The sequence below is a fragment of the Pezoporus wallicus genome, unplaced genomic scaffold (genome assembly GCF_028554395.1).
Source record: "Pezoporus wallicus isolate ANWC-B61680 ecotype Strahan unplaced genomic scaffold, APGP_CSIRO_Pwel_v1 contig_6814, whole genome shotgun sequence".
In the NCBI taxonomy this organism is placed as follows: domain Eukaryota; kingdom Metazoa; phylum Chordata; class Aves; order Psittaciformes; family Psittacidae; genus Pezoporus; species Pezoporus wallicus.
Genome location: NW_026639755.1, coordinates 336,933 through 361,022, shown reverse-complemented (window position 1 = coordinate 361,022; position 24,090 = coordinate 336,933). Strand labels below are relative to the sequence as shown.

The 24,090-nt window shown below is 40.8% G+C and overlaps 1 protein-coding gene across 2 annotated transcripts in view; it reads right to left on the bottom strand.

Annotated features, from left to right (window-relative positions):
- The window catches only part of MAN1A2 (mannosidase alpha class 1A member 2), a 139,385-nt gene that overhangs the window by 33,209 nt on the left and 82,086 nt on the right, over window positions 1–24,090 (bottom strand). For both annotated transcript variants that reach the window (XM_057416009.1, XM_057416010.1), the window contains 3 exons: window positions 14,582–14,676; window positions 11,880–12,003; window positions 11,366–11,459 (listed from right to left, as the gene is read on the bottom strand). In XM_057416009.1, the coding sequence (XP_057271992.1) occupies window positions 11,366–11,459; window positions 11,880–12,003; window positions 14,582–14,676 (313 nt within the window). The remainder of the gene's footprint in view (window positions 1–11,365; window positions 11,460–11,879; window positions 12,004–14,581; window positions 14,677–24,090) is intronic.

The following is a 24,090-nucleotide window of genomic DNA, read 5'->3' as shown; positions in this document are numbered from 1 at the left end:
CATCAGAGAAGGAGTTAAGAGTGGAAAAGATAAATGACTTGGAGGGGGCAGTGAAGTGATTAAGCTAATATTACTTTCATTAAGAAATCCACACGCTCCATGACCATTGGTTGTTCTGGGTATCAACTGACCTTACACTGCAGGAGCCCTCTTTCTCTGTATTGGAAACTCTTAAAGAACTGTTTTTCGGTTTGTCTTTAGAGTAGCTCTGATTAAATTTCAGTTCAATCTTTACTTCATGTAGCTAGGCTTAGTGCCCCTGAGTTGCTCCAAATAGGTGCAAGCTCCCTTTCTAATCCTTTAATCCAGAAAGCCGGGGGCCTGGAAATTGCAGCAGCTGCAATTCACAGTGGAAATTCAACCTAAGGATGCCATAAACCATAGTGGATGGCTTAAAAGTGCAAACACTTGTAGATTAACTGTAGCAGAGGCAGCCCTGATAGAAGCAGGTGGAGGTACAATTTCTAGTCAGCTATGAATCATTTATCACTAACAAACATGTTACCAGCATGAGCATTTTTCTAAAAACATGCAGGTTGTCACATAACAGAACTACATTAAAAGAAGAGTTAAGCTTGCAAAGCCAAGCATTATTAAGTTAGGAGACAGCTGAACAGACACTGCTTCTTGTTCGACTGCCTGGTGCCACAGAAAATTCTAGGAACAAGAAGAACCCAACTCTGCTCCTCCCAGCCTGGGGATGTGCGATGGTGCCCGCTCAGCACACACCACTCTACAGAACGTAGCAGCTCAACTCTGAATACTCCATATGGAGACAGTAGATGTATTTTTTAAAGACTTGGAAAAATATGGAGAGTTTTCTCCTCAACCAGTCCTAAAACAAATAATTCCCATAGTATTTTATATCCAAAACATGATGGTTCTTGAGGTTCTTAAAATAAAACAAGCTTTAATCTGGGTAGAATCACACTCCACCTCTAGCTTCACTGAGATATGGCTGAAGCATTTTTCTCAAAACTGTTTCATAAACCCCAACAAAACAGCTTGAGGCAGACAGAATATTCCAGTTGGAAGAGTTGAAGTTTGGCAGCTACAAAAAACTGAAAACACAATCACTTAATGGAAAGTGTTGAGCAATCTTAATTGTAAGTGCTACCAGTTCCTTTAAAAATAAAACTAAGCAAAATGGCCTCCTAGAACTGCAGTGATTATCAAACAAAAGATTAACATTCTCAAGCTCGCACAATTCAAGTGTGTGCAAAGACAGCAGAAATAATTTTAAACAGACCAGCAAGTACAACTATCTGAACTAAAACATAAGCTTTCTCCTCAGGGCTGCTGAATCTCTTCTCTGCCCAGCCTGTAGCTGTGCCTGGGATTGCACCGATGCAAGGCGCAGGACCTTGCGCTTGGCTTGGTTGAACTTCATGAGGTTGGCAATGGCCACCTCTCAAGCTTGTCCAGGTCCCTCTGGATCCCATCCCTTCCCTCCAGTGTATCAATCAAACCACACAGCTTGGTGTCATCACAAACTTGCTGTGGATGCTTCAATCCCACTGTCCATGTCACCGACAAAGATGTTAAACAGGACTGGTCTCAACACTGAGCCCTGAAGGACACCACTCATTACCGGTCTTCAGCTGGACACTGCAACTCTCTGCATGTGACCATCCAGCCATTCAAACACATGAAGTCCACATGCAAAAATCAAAACCACATTACACCTTTACATTGGTGCTTTTACTGAAAAGTGGCCTTTTATCACTTGAAGTTGTCTTTCCAGATTACTACACTCACCAAAAGAACCACCTGAATGAAGTATGCCTGCCTCTCTGCCAAGTCTGGAGTCAGTGTAAAACCCACCTGTGCTGCCAGCTTTAACTAAGCTGCTGGAATTTGCAGTGGATTCATGGGAAGTCATACACATGTTTACCTAATGCCTTTTTTTCACCTGACAAGGTGGCTGTAAAAAACAGCTAAGGGATGATAACACCCACTACAAACAATACGCCTGTAGGTATGTGTCCACAATGCAAAAGAGTCCCTTTTGAGTAAGAGTTTCTACCTAGGGGGATTGTCAAGCTCTTAGGGTCATTACATCATTACAACCTTCGGTTTATTCACCTTAGTCTTCCTATGAAATCTCAACTCTCCTCTTGCAGAGTAAAACCAAGAAGCTGGGAGAGAGGAAAAAACCTTTATTAGATTAAGTCTAGCCCAACAGTCATCTATGCAAAATTAACTGGCAAAACCACTGTCAACAACTTTGCCCTCTCCTTTCAAGCTGTATCAAGACCATAGCAGTTTACATACTTACATATGTATGTGTGTATATATATGACACATGAATGCTGACAGTCAAAAAAGATTCAAAGAAGCAATGAAAGACACTCCCTGTTTTTGATGTACTTACAGATTACACCACATGCAGTATAAATCCAGGCTACTCTGCATGTTTTCTTTCTCCTAGACTTGTGTCTATGTATGTATTATTTTTCTTCTTATGACAGATGCCTGAAATTGAACATACAGCTAGCTGAAGTTTTGGTCACTCTGTAGGTGCAAGGAAATTGTGCTAACTGTAAGACTTACTCTGTCAATGTTCTGTGACTGAGACTGAGCTACCACACCCTACATTTTGACTGCATTCATCACCATCTCTCTCTTACTTTTGACTATACAGGCCAAGAAGTTCCACAGTGTCATCTGCAATCAAAAGTCAGCTATGACTTCACATAGATCTCCAAGATGAGATGGTATTTTAGCTTGCTGCTAAAGGTAACTAAAAGTGCTAAAGCACCAGGACAGTCCAGTTTCCAGTGCAACTTCATGATTAAAAGAAACTATCATGAAGCTATCTTCAATGTCTACTGAACAAAATGATAGATCCTGTCCCCTCAATGTCACCAAAATGGAAATAATTCTTATGTGACCACCAGAAGGTAAATCTCCACAAGTAACTCAGAATATGAAGTCTTACGCATTGATGACAGAATGAAAAGAAACGGACTGTTATGTGTCATCTGAATCTATTCATGGTTGAGAGACCAATGCCAATACAAACACCTAGGTGCACAGCCTCCAACAAGTGATACAGAACGAATAAAATAAAAATGAGTAACTGTAATCAGGCTGTAACATGTTTGTAACTGGACTTTGATAGGCTTCCCTTTGATAAGAAATGAGTAAGTCAAGAATGGGTCAGAAATACAGCTTACGTAGATAGAGATCCAAGTACCAATATTAGTTATTAAAGAAGTAACAAGATTTCACAGGAGCTCAAACTTTAAAAGCTCACAGAGCACATCAAAGGATGCCAATCATTTTAAGTTGGCTGTCTTCAAAGCCAACAAATTAAACTCTCAAGAATATCAGACAGTACCCTAAGACATGGGCTCTGCGAGGAGAATAAATGTTAAAGGAATTGCTGGAGAGATTTAAAATTCTAGGTATTGACACACTCCCCACCAAGATCATGGTCTGAAAGTATGGTTTGGTGGTACAGCAAAAGAAAATATTCACCACTTGCCACAGAAATGTGTGCAAGCACTTTCAAAACCTAGCCATATCCAAATCCTTTTTTTAGGAAGTTTTTACAGACACTACATTTCAAATCCTTAATTCATATACATGTTTAACCTTCCAGTAACTCCAGAATCTTTAACACACTAAAAAAAGCTTTTAATTGTTCAGCTTTTGCAGCATCTTGCTCAACAGACCAGGAAAACGTCTTAACCTTGTAGAGTTATAAAAGCACATTCTCTGTAACGCACAGCTCTGCTGTATTTCATTAAAACAAAGTTTTAACAGATTAACTTGCTCTTGGCTTCTAATGAATAAACAAATTTGAATGCAGCCTTTTCTTGGAACACAGTTAATTACATTTGTACAGGGTTGTAAAGCAAAAGGGCAAGGGGAATTCCCCAGTAGAGATGACAGAGTTTATTTTCTATTCAAAACACATGCACTTTCCTAAATACAGAACACGACAGAATATTTTGGAGAGAAAAATTAAGGACATCCGCCAAGACAGTGAAGAAAATGAAACAGCAGAAAGCCACCCCCACCTCCTCATTTGCAACTGGTACTTGCCTGCCCACTGCTGGAAGTCACGCTGAAGTTGTGTCTGTTACGTACTCAACTGAAAGCAGATTCAAAGCAAAAAACCCCCACCTCAATAACTGCTATTGATACAGGGTTAACCAATGTACAGGGGGGTTGTACAGGGGGGTTAGAGGAATCTCCTTGCTTAAACAAAAGTATTGTCTGTACCTATCATGCCTACTAAGCAGAACAAAGGCACTAACCATTGATAAGGAAAAGCAGACACCTGGTTCTATTGACAAGGAAAAGCAGAGGCCTGATTCTACTGATAAGCAGCTATTGATAAGGAAAAGCAGACGCCTGAAGGGGAAGATGCAGATGGTTTATGGCTGGGACACCGATCAAACCCTAAGGCCACACGTGAAGACTAAAAGGTGAAAAGTTCAAGAAGAGGAAGACTCATTTACTTCATCTTGAAGACCCCTACCCACAGGAGGAAGACTCAGTTACTTCATCTTGAGACCCCTGCCCATGACCAGAGGGGGCACTGCGCAGGCGCAAAGACCTTCTAACGCATTATAATATGAAGCAGGGATAGGACGTGAATATGTATAGGCGTATTGTGCAACCTCATGAATATATATAACGAGTTGTGGAGTCAATCCGCGCATCACTTGCACCTACCTCCAAACTAACCACCACATAGACCACATAGCTTGAGTTCTACAACTGATGTTCCAAGCAGAACTTTACTTGCTCTACCAAATAAATGATGAAGTTGATGTGCGGATTGACTCCACAACTCGTTAAAAGTTGTAAAGTAGGTATGCTTTTATTCAGCGCTGAGACGCATAGGGATAATTCCTCAAAGATATGCGTACCTCAGTGTTGTTTCCCTCTACATTTATTCTCTAAAGTTATATATATTCATAAGGTTGCACAATACGCCTATACATATTCATGTCCTATCCCCGCTTCATATTATAATGAGCCAGAAGGTCCTCTGCGCCTGTGCAGTGCCCCCTCTGGTCATGGGCAGGGGTCTCAAGATGAAGTAAATGAGTCTTCCTCCTGTGGGTAGGGGTCTTCAAGATGAAGTAAATGAGTCTTCCTCTTCTTGCACTTTTCACCTTTATTAGTCTTTACGTGTGGCCTTAAGAGTTTGGTCGGTGTCCCAGGCGTAAATCCTCTACTTCTCCCCTTTATCAGTAGAGTTTGATCAGTGTCCCAGCCGTAAATCCTCTACTTCTCCCCTTTATCAGTAGATTCAGGCATCTGCTTATTAACAGGACCAGAGGTCTCTGTTCTGCTTAGCAGGCATTTACAATAGACAGTCCTTTTGTTTAAACAAATTCCTCTAACCCCCTTGTACAACCCCCGTACAACCCCCCTGTACTACCCCCCTGTACATTGGTCAACCCTCTGTATCAAAGTCAGGTCAGGAACTACCTCTACAACAGACAAATTGATTATTTCAATCCTGCCCCAGTTCTATTTAAGAGAAAGAAAATCTTTCCTTATGCCAAAGGGGAAAAATCACCCAAAAATGAAAGCGCTGGAAACTATCATCCACAAGTCCAAATTGAAGGTAGTTATCTCAAGAGTTCTGTAAAGTACTTGGAAAATATAGGCTTACCTGGCACTATTCCCTTTCGCTTCCTTCTAGGTTATGGATGTTTTGCCAGAATTTGACTTTAAATTTCACAACTTGATTTTTAGCTACTCTTGGCAATGCTGGTTTCTTAAATGTTGTCTAGAGCAAACAATGTAAGGAGGGAGGGAGAAAATGCAAAGTACCTTAATAGATAAAGAACACTAGCAGTTTCAGTGGGCAAAGAGAGGAATTTTCCAACATTAGCATCTTTCTCACCGCCCAGAACTAGACCATCAACCTCTTAATTTATGCTACAATTATATTTTTATCTGAAATATGTATCTGCAATATTTCTTTAATCTTTTGAAAGACCACTTCATTCTTCAGTCTTTTTCACTTCACCTAATCTCCCGGAGGTCGATGTAAAGACTGAAAGGGTTTCTTGCTTCATTTTAACAATGAAAGTCCCAGTTAGAAATTTGCATAGCGGTTTATTTATCAACATCTGCAGCACGTTTGAAAGTTTGTATTCAAGAGATCCACTCTTTCTATATGTCAGATAGAGCTCCCACTGCCAGGACAGCATTCTTCAGCTCACATGCTTACTGTTCTCAGAATTAGCATTCTCCCATGCAGGGATATGCGGAATGTGAGAGCAAAGATAAAGAATTATTCTGGGCAAGGAGTATTCAGTATAAAAGAAATAATAAATGACAAGGAAACTGGTAAATTAAACACACAGCCATTAACAAGCAGGTGGTAACAGACAATAACACAGACCAGAACTCTCACAGCTACTGATTGATGGGCCATTAAAGGAAATGCTCTGGCACAGCCTCAGAGAGCCAATCTGAACTTTGTCACTGATAAGAAGGGGGAAACGATTGTCACGAGCATTATGAGGTATTTCAGGGGCCTTGCAGGATTATGCAAAATGCATTTATGGAACAGCAGAACAGGGCTGTGGCTTTAGTTAAAACTTACTATGGGCTATTTAGGGCCAAAGGAAGGCAAAGGGAATGATCAAGGTCAATTACAGAAGAATGACCAAAGGAAAAATGGAGAGAAGATGATTTAAAAGTACTTCATCACATGTAAATAGGCTGGGGATTACCACACTTGTCTGCCTGCACCCTTGACCCTTCAGGAGCACAGTCTGCCTCATCTTCTTATTAAGTCCTTTATGTTCTTGCATGTAATTCTACTCACTATCTTATCAGTAGCTGGAGGAGAGGCCACAGGTAGCAGAGCCTGCAGACCTAAGTGCCAGAACCTGGAGAACGTGGCATGCAGCGGAGGTCTGGGTGTCAGTAACTGGAGGGACTGGGATTGCATGCTGCAAGGTTGGAACATCAGCAACTGGAGAACGGGGCCTTAGGCGGGTCACAGGGGCCAACAAGTTAGGGTGGCAGTGGCTGGAGAGAAGACAGTGGGTCAGAGGGCCCTAGGTTTGTGTTCTAACAACTGGAAAGACCCACGTGTGTTTGTTTTCCCAGTGAATTTAATCCTGAGTGCACGTGTGTACGTGGAATTCACATCAGCAAACTTGAAGGTGAGCAGGAGGAGACCTGCATCTGAAAAGCCTGATGGTTGCATAGCCCTGGTCCAGGGTTCAAGCACAGGTATTAAGTAGACCGAGAGCCTCTGCTAATACTTGAAAGATCTGTGTGACTGCACTTGTGAAGGGAGTGCAAGTGCGTGCATTTAGCTGACTGAACATCAGGAGAAGGAGCAAGACCTGGCCACCTCTACGTATGTGTTATGTGAATTGTGGCAGTACTACATGTGGGTGCTACAAAGGCAGTGTTGTCAGTGGCAGTCTGCGTGGACAGCCACATTAGTGTCCTCTTAGGTGTATGTGTGTACCTCTAGGATATATCCTCAGCCCCTCTACTGGCCAACCTGCAAATGGGAAAAGCAGCAGCCACATCCATTGGACTGGAATGGAGAGACTTGTACCTCTCTGGACTTTAATAGCTGGGAAGAAGGAATATGCAGATCTTGGATTGCTGGATGCAGTGGTTTTCTTCACATCTTTAACAAAGTGCATTTAGATCAAATTTATTTAAAATTGTCCTTTAAATATTGCCAAATAAAGACAGACATATGGTGCTATGTATTTGATAAAATGTCGTATCACAAATGAAAGTAGATAGGGTGTATTCCTCATGGTTTGTCTATTACATGCAAGAGTTTAAATTAAGCAGTTCAGTTAATTACCCAGCCCAGCCCAAGAGCATTAGCCTAACCCCAGCTGTACAGGCAGGCATAAAAAATGATGAATATTCACCCAGTATGTGCATTTACTTAATGCCAGTGACTGAAAACTGGTTTTGTTGGTTTTGCTATATGGTGGAAATGGCACCATTCTAACAGAAGTGTAACTCTAATCCAATTCAATTAAATTAACAGAATCTTTCTGCAAAAAGTATTTTAAAATTAAAAGTGCTTGGTTTGGTTTCATTTAAGCACCAAAAAGGTGCTAAGGCAGTGTGTGCAACAAGGCAGGCTGAACATGCACGTAAATCCCCTTATTTGTCTTCAGAGGACTAGTACATGACTGACAGCATTTAAATTTAGTGCATTAAATACATCACAGGGTTGGTGAGTCTTTGTAAAAGTGCTGACAGAGTGCCCCTCATTGGGCTTTTAACTTAATCCACTTGCAAATTTGACGAAAGGGTCGTGCTTTCAGTAAGGAGACATGAACAAAGCACTGTAGAAAGACCAACTCTGAATGCTCATCACATCAACATTGATTGTAATTTCAGTATCTGCTGTTACATTCCTAATACCAATGCTCAGCACATGCACCGTAAATTCACATACCAGCTTACTTTACAGTAACTAGTTTACATGCTCACATATCACTAAAACATAACAAATAAAGAATGGATTATTTCTTGCTCATTTACTTGCACATGGAAGCCATACATAGCCTAGAAACCAGTAAAACTGACAACTTCCAACCCAGGTAACTCCCAGGTGCAGGTAGTGAGATTTGAAGGCAGAGTTATTTGAGTTCCATTTCAGTAACTTACAAGAGATGTTGGAACCTGATGAAATGCAAGAATTTATTCTCAGTATTGGAAAATGGAAAGAAGTAATGCCCAATCTACAGACACGTGCAAACATGAGCGGCACGTCCTGACTTGGCAATAACATGCAGATTGGCATTTTCTCTGCTATTGCTGTTTTAACTGGTATTCTAGTCTAAGCTGTTTGCAAATGCAAATTAGATTTAAATTTTCTCGACATATTTCATTAAAAATAAATATTTTTTCTTCAGTACAAATTCATTTCCATCATTCTGAAATCTCTTGCTTTAATCAAAATTCTAGTTGTTCTATCTGCTTAGCAGGCTTCTCTAGAAAGCACTGCCATTGGTTTTGAAAATAATCTAAATTCAAAGTTCTGAGTTTGTACCAAACCAACTACCTACCAAGTCGAACAGAAAGCTAGCAAAGTTAACTGTAGGTTAATGTGAGAGGGTAGAAAATGCCTCTTGCCAACTATTTTCCTTTCAGTCTTACAGAAATGGAAACCCCAAGGCAGAAGTATTTTAAATCACTTGTTCCTACTGCACCATCACCTTAGTCCATAAGTAAAAACTGCATCTGTCAACATTCCTGTGGGCATTATAGCTCTGCCTTCTAGCAAAAGCCACAGTGAGCTGATAAATCCTGAACTAAACCACCCTTTCTGTGATGCCACTCATGCTGTAATAATATCTGCACATTACAAGCTTAAACACAAATATTTAGCCTACACATAAAATCATTTTCCTCCTCAGTACAATGAACTCCATTCCTGCTACACAGCTGTAAGGGTCCAGTTATGTATAGCTGCATTACAATGCATGTCCACTGGAAACTATGGAGATTTAGCGATGACCAGTATGCCATTCACCCAGATTTTAGGATTGGGTTTTATGCCATTCAAATAGAAAGAAATGATGGGCTAGAATGGTAGTCCCTGCGAAGCGCTCCTGCTGCAGCCCCCAACCCTGCCTGCTGCTGCTTCACGGGAAGCTGCTTTTCAGGCCTGAAAGATCTGTTCAAAAGCTAGCTCATCATCATGATTCAAGAACCCTGCATAGGTAAAGACAACTGGATAGCTAGTGTCTCTTTTTCTTTGAGTCCAGATAACTTGAACATGTCTTGGTACTTGTGAGTATGAGTGAATTAAACTTACAGGAAAATCATAATAGGTAAAAACGAGCTTGCTGAACGACCCAACAAACCCCCTAATTGCTAAATTCCAAGAAATAAGTTTGTGACTCATGAGGAGCACAGAAAAGTTAAAGGCTCTGTAATAAAGTGGTATTTCTTTTTATCCTAACAACTTAACTCTCAGCCTGTTACCCTAAACTTTCGTCCTGAACCTATTATCTTTCAAAATGCACTTAATGGGTATGTTTGAGCTCCATCAAACTTCTGCAAAGTTACAGTTCTCACTGTATGTTTATTCTCGGAGACCAAGATTCTTTTCTTCCCCAGAGCTGGTAATTCTGAGCACTATGATGTTGTGATATGCCACATTAGACTACTTCTGACAAAAATAGCAGGAGCAATTGGTTAGGAACAGAAAAAGAGGAATAGAAAAAAAATATTTCAGAACAACAACATAAAATTGTGTTTTCTATAAATAGCAAGTGAATATTTGTGTTTGTTCACTTTTTTTTTCCTGAATCCATTGTTAAACCTAAATTTGTCTGAAGAATTTTTCTCCTCAATCCATGTGTCTGTCTCAAAAGGTGTCACTACTCATGCAAAGATATGAGGCGCTTTGCAGAGAATTTTGGCTGTAACAATGGGATTAGACAACGCTCTTCAGTCACTGCAGTGGCAGCTGCATTCACTTCCCTCATACACCAGACTCAAAGTCAGAAGCAAATGCTTAGTTTGCAAGCCAGAACATGATCTGCTGGGTATTTACAGCCAACCACTGAAATCCCTGAAACCTGTCAATGATGTCAAACAGGACAGAAATAGATAGTCTTGCCTATTTTTCCTAAATGAACTTGAATTCGTAAAAGAAACAGGAACAAAAACCTTGAAGAGAAAGATTCTCTTCTAACACAACCACTACGAAAACACTACACTACTCAATTTTTCTTGGAAGAAACACCTAAAGAAATCATGTTTGTGTGTCTGTCTTTGTGTTTCTCTAACATAGTCAGAATCAGCAACAAAAAAAAAACAATTCTTTCTTTTCACTCAAAAGCATTTTTTTTCTTCATATGAGACACACACTGATACCAGCAGGACCTATAAGGAAAGTCATCATGCCACGTCACATGGCACTAAGTATAACTATGTTTGTAAATGTCAGTCCTTAACACCAGGTGAAGGAGCTCAAACTTCACCACCACAAACATACATTACTTCTAGACTGCCTTACAGTAATCCATTTTGCAGATGGTTTGCAGAACAAAACCAGGAACAAAGTCAAAACGAGGAAACTCTTTCCAGCCTCATTTTTTATTACTGAAGATTTTATTGACTGATAAAAGTAAGGGCAGGCATCAGATTTAGTACGAAGCTGCTTTCAGAAAGTATCATGAAAACCAAGCTGCATGACTTCAGAGAGAGTGACAGGCAAAAATTAGTTCTGGGAAGTTTCAAGTCTAAGTAGTCCTTCTACGCTGCCTGTTCTCAAGCAGTGCTGTTCTTACCCTTACAGAATCAGTTTTCTGTTCTCCAACTCAGCAACACAGTAAGAAGCAGAGCCTGAATTCAGAATGAATAAAATGAGAATACTCACGCTGACCCCATCGGCCTGTTCTTGGATTCAAATAATTTGGATAAAGTCCGTTAGGACGATCCATTTTTTGAAGTAACTTCCGAATGTGCATGACCTAAATGAAATCAAGAATCATCATCACTACTAACAACATTCATCTGCACTCTGGACACAGTGAAATCTCATACGTTTTCTTTTTCTTTTTTTTTGGTAGTAAATTTTCTCAATCTGAACCCCTAAGCTTTGAGGGCTCCCTGCAGATTCGTATGTTTTTGTTTGTAAAGGACTGCTCACATAAACATGTTTAAAATCTACAATTTTTAAATGTATGCTGAAACAAATAAGAAAATTTGTCATAAATTTATACTTGAAAAAGATGTTTATTTGTTAACAGAAATACCTGCATGCAAAAATTTACCTGCAACCAAGAATGCAAATAGAATTCAGTACCAGAAGTACATCCCCTTTAACACAATTTATCATGAAACAGTGTAAAAGACACTTGTATGATAAAAACCCTGAACTTGAGACCCACCTTGTTGTAGTATACAGGGTCCCCTGTCAAATAGCTGAGGTGGACAAATTCCATGTGCAGAGTACCAAACTCAGCGAGGATGCTGCTGCCGGCAGAGGCCCAGCCCCAGTTTCTACCTACACCACTGGATTCCAACAAATATGCATAGAAAACAGGAGAAAACAACAAAAGAATCAGAGTTACAGCACTAGTATCAACCACCACAGCACATTAAACAAGTAACAGCAAAATATTAACCCGTACTTAAGAATACAAGAGTTGTGGTTTGATTGATCAGTTGCTTCACTGGTTGTGTCTTCGTGGAAAAAAGATACCATAACCTCATCACCAAAAGTCCTGTGATTAAAAGATATAATATCTTGATGCCACAGAAATATAATGTCTTAACACTGAGCCCAATTTCAATCGCTTATTCATTAGATATTTTTAAGAACAAGACTCAAAAGCAATTATCAGATGAGTATACTTGCAAAGGTGGCAGCATTTGCTTCCTTGTTCTGCCAAACATCTGCTCTGTTCCCTTTACTTGTGCGAGTTGTGCTTCAAGCTAGTCTTAGACATTCTAGTAGGATGGGAGTGGGTCCTATCTGTATCTACATAAGCCAGTAGGCTTACTATAGGCAGAACATTGTGATTTCTTCAGGCTGACATAAAGAATCAACAGAAAGCATCATATACCTCGGATCTTTTTCGCTGTAAGAGGTACCATCTTGGTAAGTCATAACTCCTAAACCATCTCTGGTTTAACTTAATTTGGGAGTTTTCAACACCTTTCAGGATTAGGTCTTTTAATTTTCCTGGAGATGACTTCTACTTTTTCTCATAAAAATTTCAGTTATCAGTAAGACTACAATCAATTAGGAATGACTTCTTGTTTTTTCAATTAAAAATTAGAAAGAGGAAATGTAAAGGAAAAATGTTGGTTATGGAGCAGTATTTGTAGCTCTGACCCCACCTTTTTATGATAGAGTAACTAGAGCGTAGAGAGACAAAACCATAGCTTGTCTCAGTATTTTTTTGGTACAGGTCTGGTAACAAGAGAAAATGAAGTGTTTCATTATGAATGCAAAAAGCTAAAAAAGCCACAGGACAATAAAGCTCCAACTATTTCTTTAAGGTCTTGTCTTCTATTGCACATGAGTCTCATGATAAATGTTCTCATATATGCCTGCTACTGTCACTGCCCTCTGGCATGCCAGCACTGCTGTCATGTCTGATGCTGGCTGGTTCTATACATTATCAAGAGACTGATGCAGTAAATGCACAAACAATACCATCAAACAGGAAGTTTCTGCCACTCCAATCTTTTCCCTTTCACCAACAGCAAATTCTACTCCCTGGTCCAGCCTTTCTGATGTCCTCTGTATGCTTAGCCTCCACGTTTTCCCGGTAAGTACCCATGCATCTAGTGCTTACAGCTTCCTAAACCTCACCATCTGCGCTGCTTGAGCCTGTGAAGGAGATGCCTTTGCTGCCTGAGGAGGATGGCCACTGGGGCCTTTCAATCATACTGGAATCACGGTGCAGTGCTTGCTAAACAAAGGAAAAAGAAAACCCTAACTTATGCACAGAGGAATTTCAAGCCCTATGAAACTGCAGGAAGAACCCAAGACTGAGTAAACTATAATTCTGTGCCGAAAGTACATAAGGAAATTTAACCCAACAGTAATTAATTGCACAGAGATCCAATAAATGGCCTCAGAGGGGGAAATGCAGCACGGGCAAAGCAGAGAAAACCAGGGGAGGGTGGTGACACCCTGCGCCAACAGAAAGGCAAACCACATCTCCATGGTCTTCACCCGAGGAATGACAGCAAAGGGAGAAATGTTTCCTGATCTTCAAAAGGCATGTAAGGCTAATGCTCTCAAAGTCATCTCAAACCTCAGCACAGCCTAACAAAGCAAACAAATATCTCTCCTAAAAGGAAAACAATTCAGAACAATTCAAAGCTCTCTGCTATTTACCATCATGAATTGCTTAGGAGTATACATACAATCTAGACATGCATCTCAACTCAGCTACTGTTTAAGTACATAAGAAAGATGTTAAAAACACCTTGCATCAAAAACACTCTCAAAATCTAAGGGAAATCCCAGGACTGAACAAGAAATACAGGGCAAATTAACCAAGGCAATTCTCTTCCACAGGGCAATGCAAGACCATCTAAGTTCAGTGTCAGTCCCAAACAGCCATCTAAAGAAACCTCTCCTCCACTCATCATTGTGGATTTCAGCACACTAGCCTTTATAGCTTAGCTGAACTGTGAGATGGATGAATATCTGCAGCATCCCATTGTTTTCTCAAACACTGTGAGTCTTTTAAAGGTAACATACAGCTCACACAGTACATAAACCCCAGGAAGTTCAACCATGGCCTGCGAACTATTTTGTTTTTTTCTACAGGTTCTTTAAAGAACCAATGATTGAGCTCTAAGGCAACACGTGGAATAACACACTGGGTATGTTCCAATGCCGTGTTGAACTCTTCTTGCAGAATCAGGAGGAAAAAACCCACATGGTCACAGTTTGTTGCAGTTAAGGAGACAGTATGCTCTGAACTATTCTAAAGTGCCCGGAATGCCAATTTGTCTTGCAGCATCTTCTACAGTCCCACTACTAAGAAAAACTGACATATGCCATTACTCATTGTAAGTTGGGAAGGAGAAGAAGGAAAATACTTCCCCACAAAAGAAAATTCATTACCTTTTCAGATTCACCATTGCCCATGGTATACCCGTAGGTGTATTGAAGGCTGGAAGAAGTTTTCCTGCCAGTTGCACTGCTTTGATCTTGAAAACCTAAGATAGTAGGACCAATTGCAAAGAGTTACAAAGCCTGGTTTACCTCCAAGAACTAAAAAGCCTGAAATCTCCTTGCCCCACCCACCTCTTCGTATTAAAAAGCTTTACATTGTAAAAAACATGGTAAATTACATTTTTTTTTTCAGTCGTTCACTTTATAAATTTTCTTAAGACTTGAACGTGGAAAGAAAACTTGTCATTTTCATTTCTTTCCTTCCATATTCACCAGCAACAGTGCTTAGGTTTGAATTAAAGAAGGATATAAATTCTCCTCCCACCTCCCTCCACCAGTATTAGGAATTTCAAGTGTTTTCTAAAGGAGTCTTTAAACCATACTTTATATTTTGTAGCTAAAAATCAAGAGAAGAGAAAACTCTCCCACCCCTCACACAAGTATTTTAACTTTTACAAACTTCCAATCTCTCTTTAACGAGAAACATACATATAGTGCAGACAGAGTTTCTATTGTTTTACGAACATTGTGCAAAACCATATATACACAGTTCCCTGCAGCTTTTCCTTCATTGATAATGCATCCAAAAATGATTATAGGCTTCATCTTCATCTCAAGTCTGAACGCTCAAAGAAATTACTGATGGGACGAAACGTCTTTCATTTCCAGTGTTGTTTCTACCTACTTTTGGGCCATAAGTCCGTAATAGCCTCATTCATAGCCTAATATTTATTAGTTAAATGAACAATTGAGAGAAAGTTCCTTCTAAGCCTATAGGAAGCACCTTTTTCAAAGAATGCATTATTTAGTAGATCCCCATGACATAAAACTGGTTTTACCAGCTAGTTGCTAGCATACATTTTCAGTATTCATTCCATTTCTGCAGAAGTATCTTCTTTCTTTGGAGATAACATTATTCATCAGTTTGAAGCACTGTATGAACATATAACTTAAAGAGCTACCATGCCCCCAAATAACTTATGCACCATAGGCATTGTGCACTTGCAGCCCAGAAAGCCAACCATATCCTGAGCTGCATCAAAAGGAGTGTGACCAGCAGGTCGAAGGAGGTGATCCTGCCCCTCTACTCTGCTCTTGTGAGACCTCCCCTGGAGTACTGTGTGCAGTTCTGGTGTCCTCAACATCAAAAGGACATGGAACTGTTGGAACAAGTCCAGAGGAAAGACACGAGGATGATCAAGGGACTGGAGCACCTCCCATATGAAGACAGGCTGAGGAAATAGCGGCTGTTCAGCCTGGAGAAGAGAAGGCTGCGTGGAGACCTCAGAGCAGCCTTCCAGTATCTGATGGGGACCTAGAGGGATGCTGGGGAGGGACTCGTCAATAGGGACTGTAGGGACAGGACAAGGGGTAACGGGTTCAAACTTAAACAGGGGAAGTTTAGATTGGATATAAGGAGGAAATTCTTTCCTGTTAGGGTGGTGAGGCACTGGAATGGGTTGCCCAGGGAGGCTGTGAATGCTCCATCCCTGGCAATGTTCAAGGCCAGGCTGGATAAAGCCTTGGGTGAAATGGTTTAGTGTGAGGTGTCCCTGCCCATGGCAGGGGAGTTGGAACTTGATGATCTTAAGGTCCTTTCCAACCCTAACTATTCTATGATTCTATGACATACTATAGAAACATCATCTCTCTGGTGAAAAGCAACAGGGCACAAGAAAATAGAATGAAGCTGTATCAGAGGAGGTTCAATTGGACATAGGAAAAGGTTCTTCACTGAGAGGGCGGTCACAGCACCAAGACTGTCAGAGTTCAAGGAGTGTCTGGAAGATGCTCTGAGTGAAATGGTTTAGTTTTAGGTAGTCCGGTGAGGAGCAGAGTTGGACTCGATGATCCCTATGGGTCGCTTCCAACTTGACACGTTCTGTGATTCTATTATTATCAACTACCTGAGCAATATTCCATAAGCAAGAAGAATAAAAGCTTTAAGAAGGACTATAAGAATAGATTTATAAAAATGATTTCTCCCTTTTCTAAAGTCTATGGAGGAAAACAGAAGAGATACTCACTGAAGAAGCAAGCTGAAAAGTTACTGAAAAAAAGCAATCAAGAACATCCTCATATTTCATATGAAGGTGGGAAAAGATCAATATCTTAATATTTGAAGAGATGACTAGTGAGACATGAAATAAACCAGAAAAGACTATTGAAGTTGACATCTAATTGTATTTGATGCAGTGGAGTATGGAGAGATGGAGGTGGATCTGAAAGCAGTGAGCCAGGAAAAAGAACTTCTACAGAGGTACTGTAAATGAATTGTAAGATGGGATATGTCTAAACTGAAAAAGAGGACACCTCAGAATAGAGTTTGATAGAACTGTGTAAGAGAGGCAATATGGCTTGAATGATTTTTAGGAAAGATACTGACAAAAGACAATCTCTGAGAAAATATGCATAAATTTAGCAGTAAAATCAAGATAACGCGTTCACCTTGAATACAGGACCAAGTCAAAATAGGAAGGCATAATATAAGTAAGAAGTATAATATAGCTAGAGTCTATGGTAACTGGGGAGAAAGAAACCCTGAAGAGAACTAGAAGCTCTATCTTGGCTCAGTTCTATATAAATTACCTGATGTGCATACATAAATACATGTCAAAAATTCATGCTGAACTTTTAGATTTGCAAGTACTAGATGGGTCGAGACAAGACAGAACAATCTATAGAGACTCATCCAAAGGGAGTTCTTCTATAGTTCAGACAAGCTTCAACACCTAGTCCAGAACAGAATGTCGACTCCCAGTTAATGGCCTCTGGTTTGGAAAGACATTTGTTTAGCTTCGGCTTTTGGATCCTGCACCCTCTGGAAGTGCTACACATTACTGCATTATTCATTAATAAAAGATACTGAAGCATTAGGGTAAGAATATTCAATGGGAGAACATCCCTAGAAAATTCATTGCTAGAATAATATTCTTAATCAGTAACTATCTACTGCTTTCCGGCTTTTAATCAATTTGAAATATACTATGATATTTGGGAAACAAGTTATAGCATTAAAAGCAGTTTTTAGTAAGAGTGTATGAAACAAAGTTTGAGCTAATCTAAATGCGCAGGAAACTAGACAAGGTCAGTTAAAGCAAAGGAATCAATATGCCACTTCAGCATGTGAGCAAACCAGAGCATCAGTGGCAGCTGCTACTTCACATAACCATGTTCAGACAACCTGCAAAAACTTGCTGTGCCCTCCTGGCACCTTTGTTGGCTTGAAGACGCCATGCAGCATCAGAAGTTAAAACCCTACCTCTCTATATCCCTCCCATACAAGACTGAATGCAAAGAAACACTTAAAAAGTAAAGATATGTCTTCAGACAATTTTTTATTACTGCCACCTCAGTCCCATCTCACTGCTGTTTCTGGATAACAAAACCACCCAGTGCCTAACCCACTATTAATAAATGCAGACTGGAGTGAGAACTGGGAGACAGTTGCATATGTTTTTATCAGAGCAAAGTGACCAGAAGAGCATATTTGGAGAGATGTAAAGAAAGAAATGCGGCCAGTAGCAGCGGATGAGATGCCCTTTATGGGAGACTGCAGATGTGATGAGAGTGCTCTGCTAAGCTCATTACAGTGACTTCTTTTACTGAGTTTCAGACTTACCATAAGAGCTTTAGCTTTTAAATAACATGGTGGCATCAGGCAAAGAGGTTGCTGAGCGCACAGGAAAGATTTTTACCCTTTTTTGGTTTTAATAGGTTGAACAGATAGATTCTATTTCACCCCTATCAGTTTCCTGTTGGCAGGCAATGCATTTCAAGAAATATATTGGCAGGAAGAAGAGAGAACAACAAAATGAATGGATGCCTAGAAAATAGATCTCATTAGGAAACAGTAAAAGAATCAGGGTTATTTAGTTCAGAGAAAAGATGTTCAAGAGAGGACAAGATAATGACTTTCTGGTATATAAAAGGCTAATACAATGAAAAAGAAAGGATTTTGTTTGTTTTTCTATGGACATGAAGAATATAAAATAACACCAAAATGAAGCAAGGAAAAGTAAATCAGTTATTAGAAAAAAAAGTTGGTGATAAGGATAACTAATACTGGAGCATGACTCTGCTGCAGAGTCATCCATACAGCTTGTAAAAACACACTACAATGCATGCAATTATAAAGACCGATGTGATTTGACTCTGCCCAGGAATGGAAAACTAAGATCTACACAGCTTCCTTAACTGCTCTTCCAGCTATACTGTTCTAATGGGTTTACCTAGCAAGGTTTTGGTAGCGGGGGGCTACAGGGGTGGCTTCTGGGAGAAGCAGATGGAAGGTTCCCTTTTGTCACACAGAGCCAGTGTCAGCTGGCTCCAAGATAGACCCATCACTGGCCAAGGCTGAGCCCATCACTGACAGTGGTAGCACCTTTGGGGTAACGTGTTCAAGAAGGGGAAAAGACCTCTGCAACTACAGATAGAGAGGGGAGTGAAAACAGAGAATCAGCTCTGCAGGCACCAAGGTCAGTGAGGGAGAAGAGGAGAAGGTGGCTCCAGGCGATGAAGCAGAGGACCCTCTGATGCTCCCTGCAGTGCAGACCATGGTGAGACAGGCTCTGCCCCTGTAGCCCATGGAGGTCCACAGTGGAGCAGATAACTCCCTGCAGCCCACGGAGGTCCATGGTGGAGCAGATATCCTCCTGCATTCCATGGATGACCCCAAACCAGAGCAGAGGAATGCCCGAAGGAGGCTGTAAACTGTGGGAAGCCAGTGCTGAAGCAGCTCCTGGCAGGACCTGTGTCCCCATGAAGGGAGGAGCCCATGCTGGAAGAGGTTTGCTGCAGGACTTGTGACCCTGCAGGTGACCCATGCTGGAGCAGACTGTCCCTGAAGGATGCACCCCATGGAAGCGACCCACACTGGAGAAGCCTGTTCCTGAAGAATACACCTGTGGGAAGGACTCACGCTGGAGCAGTTCATGGAGCACTCTCTCCTATGGGAAGGACCCCACACTGAAGGAGGGGAAGAGTGTGAGGAGTCCTTCCCTGCGGAGGAAGAGGGTCAGAGACAATCTGTGATGAACTGACCACAACCTCCATTCCTAGTCTGCTGCACCACTGTGTCAGAGGAGGTAGAGAAAATCAGGAGTAAAGTTAATCCCAGGAAGAAGAGAAGGGTGGGGGAAGATGTTTTAAGATTTTTGTTTTCTTATTTGAGCTGATTTGCCTGGTAATAATTGAAACTGGTTTCCCAAGTGGAGTTTGTTTTGCCCGTGACAGTAACTGGTGAGTGATGGCCCTTGTCCTTATGTTGACCCACAAGCCTTTTGTTGTATTCTGTTTTCCTGCCCTCTGTCCAACCAAGGAGTGGGAGTCATAAACAGCTTTGGTGGGCACCTGGTGTCCAGCCAGAATCAACCACCACCAGTGAATCAAATGGCTTGTTCCATGCATGTAAGAGGAAAGTGTTCTGTCTCTCTTGGGATCTACTACTTACTCCGTAGACCCACACAGCACCTTTGTAACTGGTACATAAACCATAGAGACCACCCACCCGCCAGTTTCTTTGCTATGTGCTCCAGAGTACAGGACACTGTAAGAGAGAAGGCGCGTTACAGAAACTGCTCTCCAAGAAGTGCTGTTCCTGCAGGCTAAATCCATCTGTCTTCAAACGTGCATTCCCACTTGCATTAACGACAGAATTTAGCATGTGGAGGTAACAGATCAGAGTTTTCTTAAAGTAAAGACCCTCTAACAGCTCTAGCAAGACATCCTAGTTTGGGGATGCAGGCCTGCTGTTCTAGGTAAACATGCGTACTAATCCCAGGGGAGCTGTTCTGTCCAGTCTCAACGTACAGACATTGGTTTCAGAAGCCACCACAGACTTGGAGATGTATTTCCATTTCACACACCAAAATCTAATACACTAAATCTATCAGTTTACATGGTCTTAGGTAGGCTAATGCTTCTTTCTGCAAATGCTGTAAAGCAATGGAAGAATTTTTCCCACATCAAATACAAATCAAGCTGTTTACAGGTAAAATGGAAGAGAGTGAAAATTATCAGAAGCAGCAAATCCTAAATCTTAAATTGGGTGAATCCTTCATTAAGATGAAACCGTCAGTCAGTATCTACAGCAGACCAGTTGTGAGGGCCTGAATCATTTTCATTCACTAAATTGATGCTGCCACCCACCCCACAATATGAAAGCTTGGTTCTGAGTCTATTAATCCAAGTAAGGCAAAAACATTTAGCAGAAAAGGCCTTAAAGATGAGTCTTCAAAAGCCTTATTGATGTAACCAGTGACTGCTGAGATGCATGGCTGCATCTCTAAGAAGACTAGATTATGCTTAATACTGCTGTTAGGTGTTCCCTTCCAGCACTGTGAATGGCAAACAGCCTTGACTGGCCTCTGTTTCTGACTCTAAGGGGGGATTATAGATGTTTTATACAAATAATGAATCTCTTTCTTTCATGTGCATAGACCAGTCTTTGAGTCATTTTTCTTACACAGTAATAAACACCAGACTTCTGCTTAATCCGAGTTATTAACTAGCGAGTATGTGTGGTTATGCAATGTAGCTGGTTCTGTAAGTTTGGTAACTTTTGATCCTCAAGAAACCATCAGACAAAACAGACATACTGCACAAGTTCACAAACACTCCCGTGTTCTACAGTGCTCCCAGGGCATTCCCTACTACAAAGCATGGACCACCCTGCTACCATGAAATGAAGAAATTACTCCCTCTTTACATATTTGCTTCTAATAAATTTAATTGATTTAATTACAAAGGCATCTTGTGAGATAAAGGAGATGCAATTTAGATTCTGGTAACATTTCAGCTATCATAGTATGCCTTGAGAGTGGGAGAGCACTTTGGACATATTTTATAGATGTTTGTGAGTGATGATTGAAGAATTGGTCCCAAAGAATGTAAATCCATGTTCTTGTGAGATTTAGTAAGGCAGCTACAAACTACACCACCTATAACGCCAAAACAATGTAGAATTACATAAATACAACAGCACCTCTTTGACATTGTAGGTCTCTTGAGTCACAGCAGGTGTTCAAGTAAGGAGTATTTGTAGGTACTGTAAAGACAACGTCATAGCTAAAGTACTTTTTCTGTCTTTGGTGAGCTGTAATGACTACCAAAGTACTTGAATACTTAGCATTTCTAAAAGACTGAAAATCTTTAAACAAGAGAAGACATATCCTGAAAATGGATGATCTGAGAATTTAGATTCATGACAGAAAAAAAGTAATATGAAAATTAAAAATCAAACTCCATCTCATCAGTCTAGGATTAGAGCTAATAAAAAAAGAGGAATCGACTTGAATCTGGACTATGGTGTCAATTTAAAACGGTTGTGGTGTCAATTTGCTTTGCTTTCTTTACTTCCTTCCTTCAGATACCTGTACATATATTGACAAGGTCCCTCCCAAGCCTTTTCTCCTCCAGGCTGAAAAGTCCCAGCTCTCTCAGCCTTTCCTCAGATGAAAGATGCTCCAGTCCTTTAACCATCTTTCTGGCCCTTCACTTGACTCTCTCCAGTATGTTGATGTCTCTCTTCTACTGGGGAGCTCAGAACAGAACACAGCACTCCAGGTGGGTCTGCACCAGCGCTGAACAAAAGGAAAGGATCACCTCCCTTGACCTGACACTCCTAATGCAGCTCAGGATATTCACTCTCTTTGCAGCAAGGACATGTTGCTGGCTCATAGTCAACTTGGTTTGTGAAGCTACTTTGCAGATGGTTAACCTCCAGCATATATTTGCGCATGGGATTGTTCCTCCCCAGATGCAGGAGTTTGCAATTGACTTCATTGAAGTGCATAAGGTTCCTGTCAGCCCATATTTCCAGCCTGCTGAGATTCCTTTGAGTCGGCCCCAGTTTGTTGTCATCAGCAAACTTGCCAAGGGTGCACTCTGACGCATTAATGAAGATACTGAACAGGACTGGACCCAGTATTGATACCAGAGGTACACCACTAGTTACTGGACTCCAAATATATTTTGCACCACTCATCATTACCCTCTGGGCTTGGCCATTCAGCCAATTTTCAATCCACCTCACTATCAGCTCACCCAGCCCACACTTCACCAGCCTCATTTTGAGGATGTCATGGGAGACAGTGCTGAAAGCCTTACTAAAGTCTAAGGAGACAATATCCACTGCCCTGTCTTCATCTCCCAGGCCAGTCATTTCATCATAGGTTATCAGGGTTGACTGAGCATGACTTCTCTTTTGGGAATCCATGGTAGCTCCTCCCAATCACTTTGTCACTCATAGTCCAGGAAACAGAGTAGTTTTTCTAGAGTAGTTGTTCCATGACCTTCCCAGAGACTGAAGTAAGGCTGACTGGCCTGTAGTTCCCTGGGTCCTCCTTCTTGCCCTTTTTGAAAGTAGGAGTGATCTAAGGGTGATGCCATTCATCTTGTGTATTAGCTTTGGTACCCAATGACACCAATTTAAACCTTAGCCTTTTAATGTACAATTCTGTAAGGCATGCAGCTGTTTACGCAGAAGATGTAGAAAGGCAGACAGAAAGAAACTGGGCTCGATGCCTTAATTCTAACAGTCTCCAAAGTTTTTAAACACTGCCAAATTCACTCTGATGGAAGTACAGGACCAGTTAATTCTATTCATGCAACTGTTGCTGCAGAGTCCTCCCATGCTAGGAGAATTCTGGTCAAGAACAACAGGATAAAGCAGACATTACTTCATACATCAATACTACACAGCTAGCTGATTTACTTGTTTCACAAGACAATAAAATGCTTCATGAAACATTCTTTCTTTCAAAATAAAAAAGAAATAACACCGAAATTAAAAAAAAGCAAACCAAAAACATCAGAAAGTCAACATTTAAACACTGAAGAACATTTATGACTGCCTCCTGCACCCATACTGATCCAGACCTCTCTTCCCTTTAAAGGTTTCCAAAGTCAAACCAGGTATTTTTTTCCACCAAAAGAAAAAAAAAACATTGTGAAGCGCTTTTCTGAAACTTCTTTAGTTTTCAAAACATGCAGACTAGGCTGATGGTTTCTTTAGCCAGTGAGATCACAATCAGATTTCTACAAAGAGAATCATGCTGGGTACCTCCCTGAAAGATCCGCTTTGAATGACAATTTGAACGAACGGTAGGAAGGCAAGAAAGGCTGTTCAGTTTCAGATGATGCATGAAATTAGGCGATATAACAGTTGCTTCCGATCTAAAAATAATGGCTACGCAAGTCCTGATGTCTGTTAGTATGTCTGTCTGAAATTCAGAGACTCAACTTGTAAAATAGATTTAATGCCACGTATCAGAATTATTCTGACTTCAAAGAAAAAGGCCGCAGCTGTGCACATTCTCCTTCTGAAACAAAAAGCTCAGTAAAGCCCACACAGGTCCATTCATACACCCAAGCTGCCAGCTCTCCTCTTTCCTAGAGACTCTAGACTTCTGAGATGAAAACAAAGGTCACCTTCTTAGTGTGAGGACACCTCACAC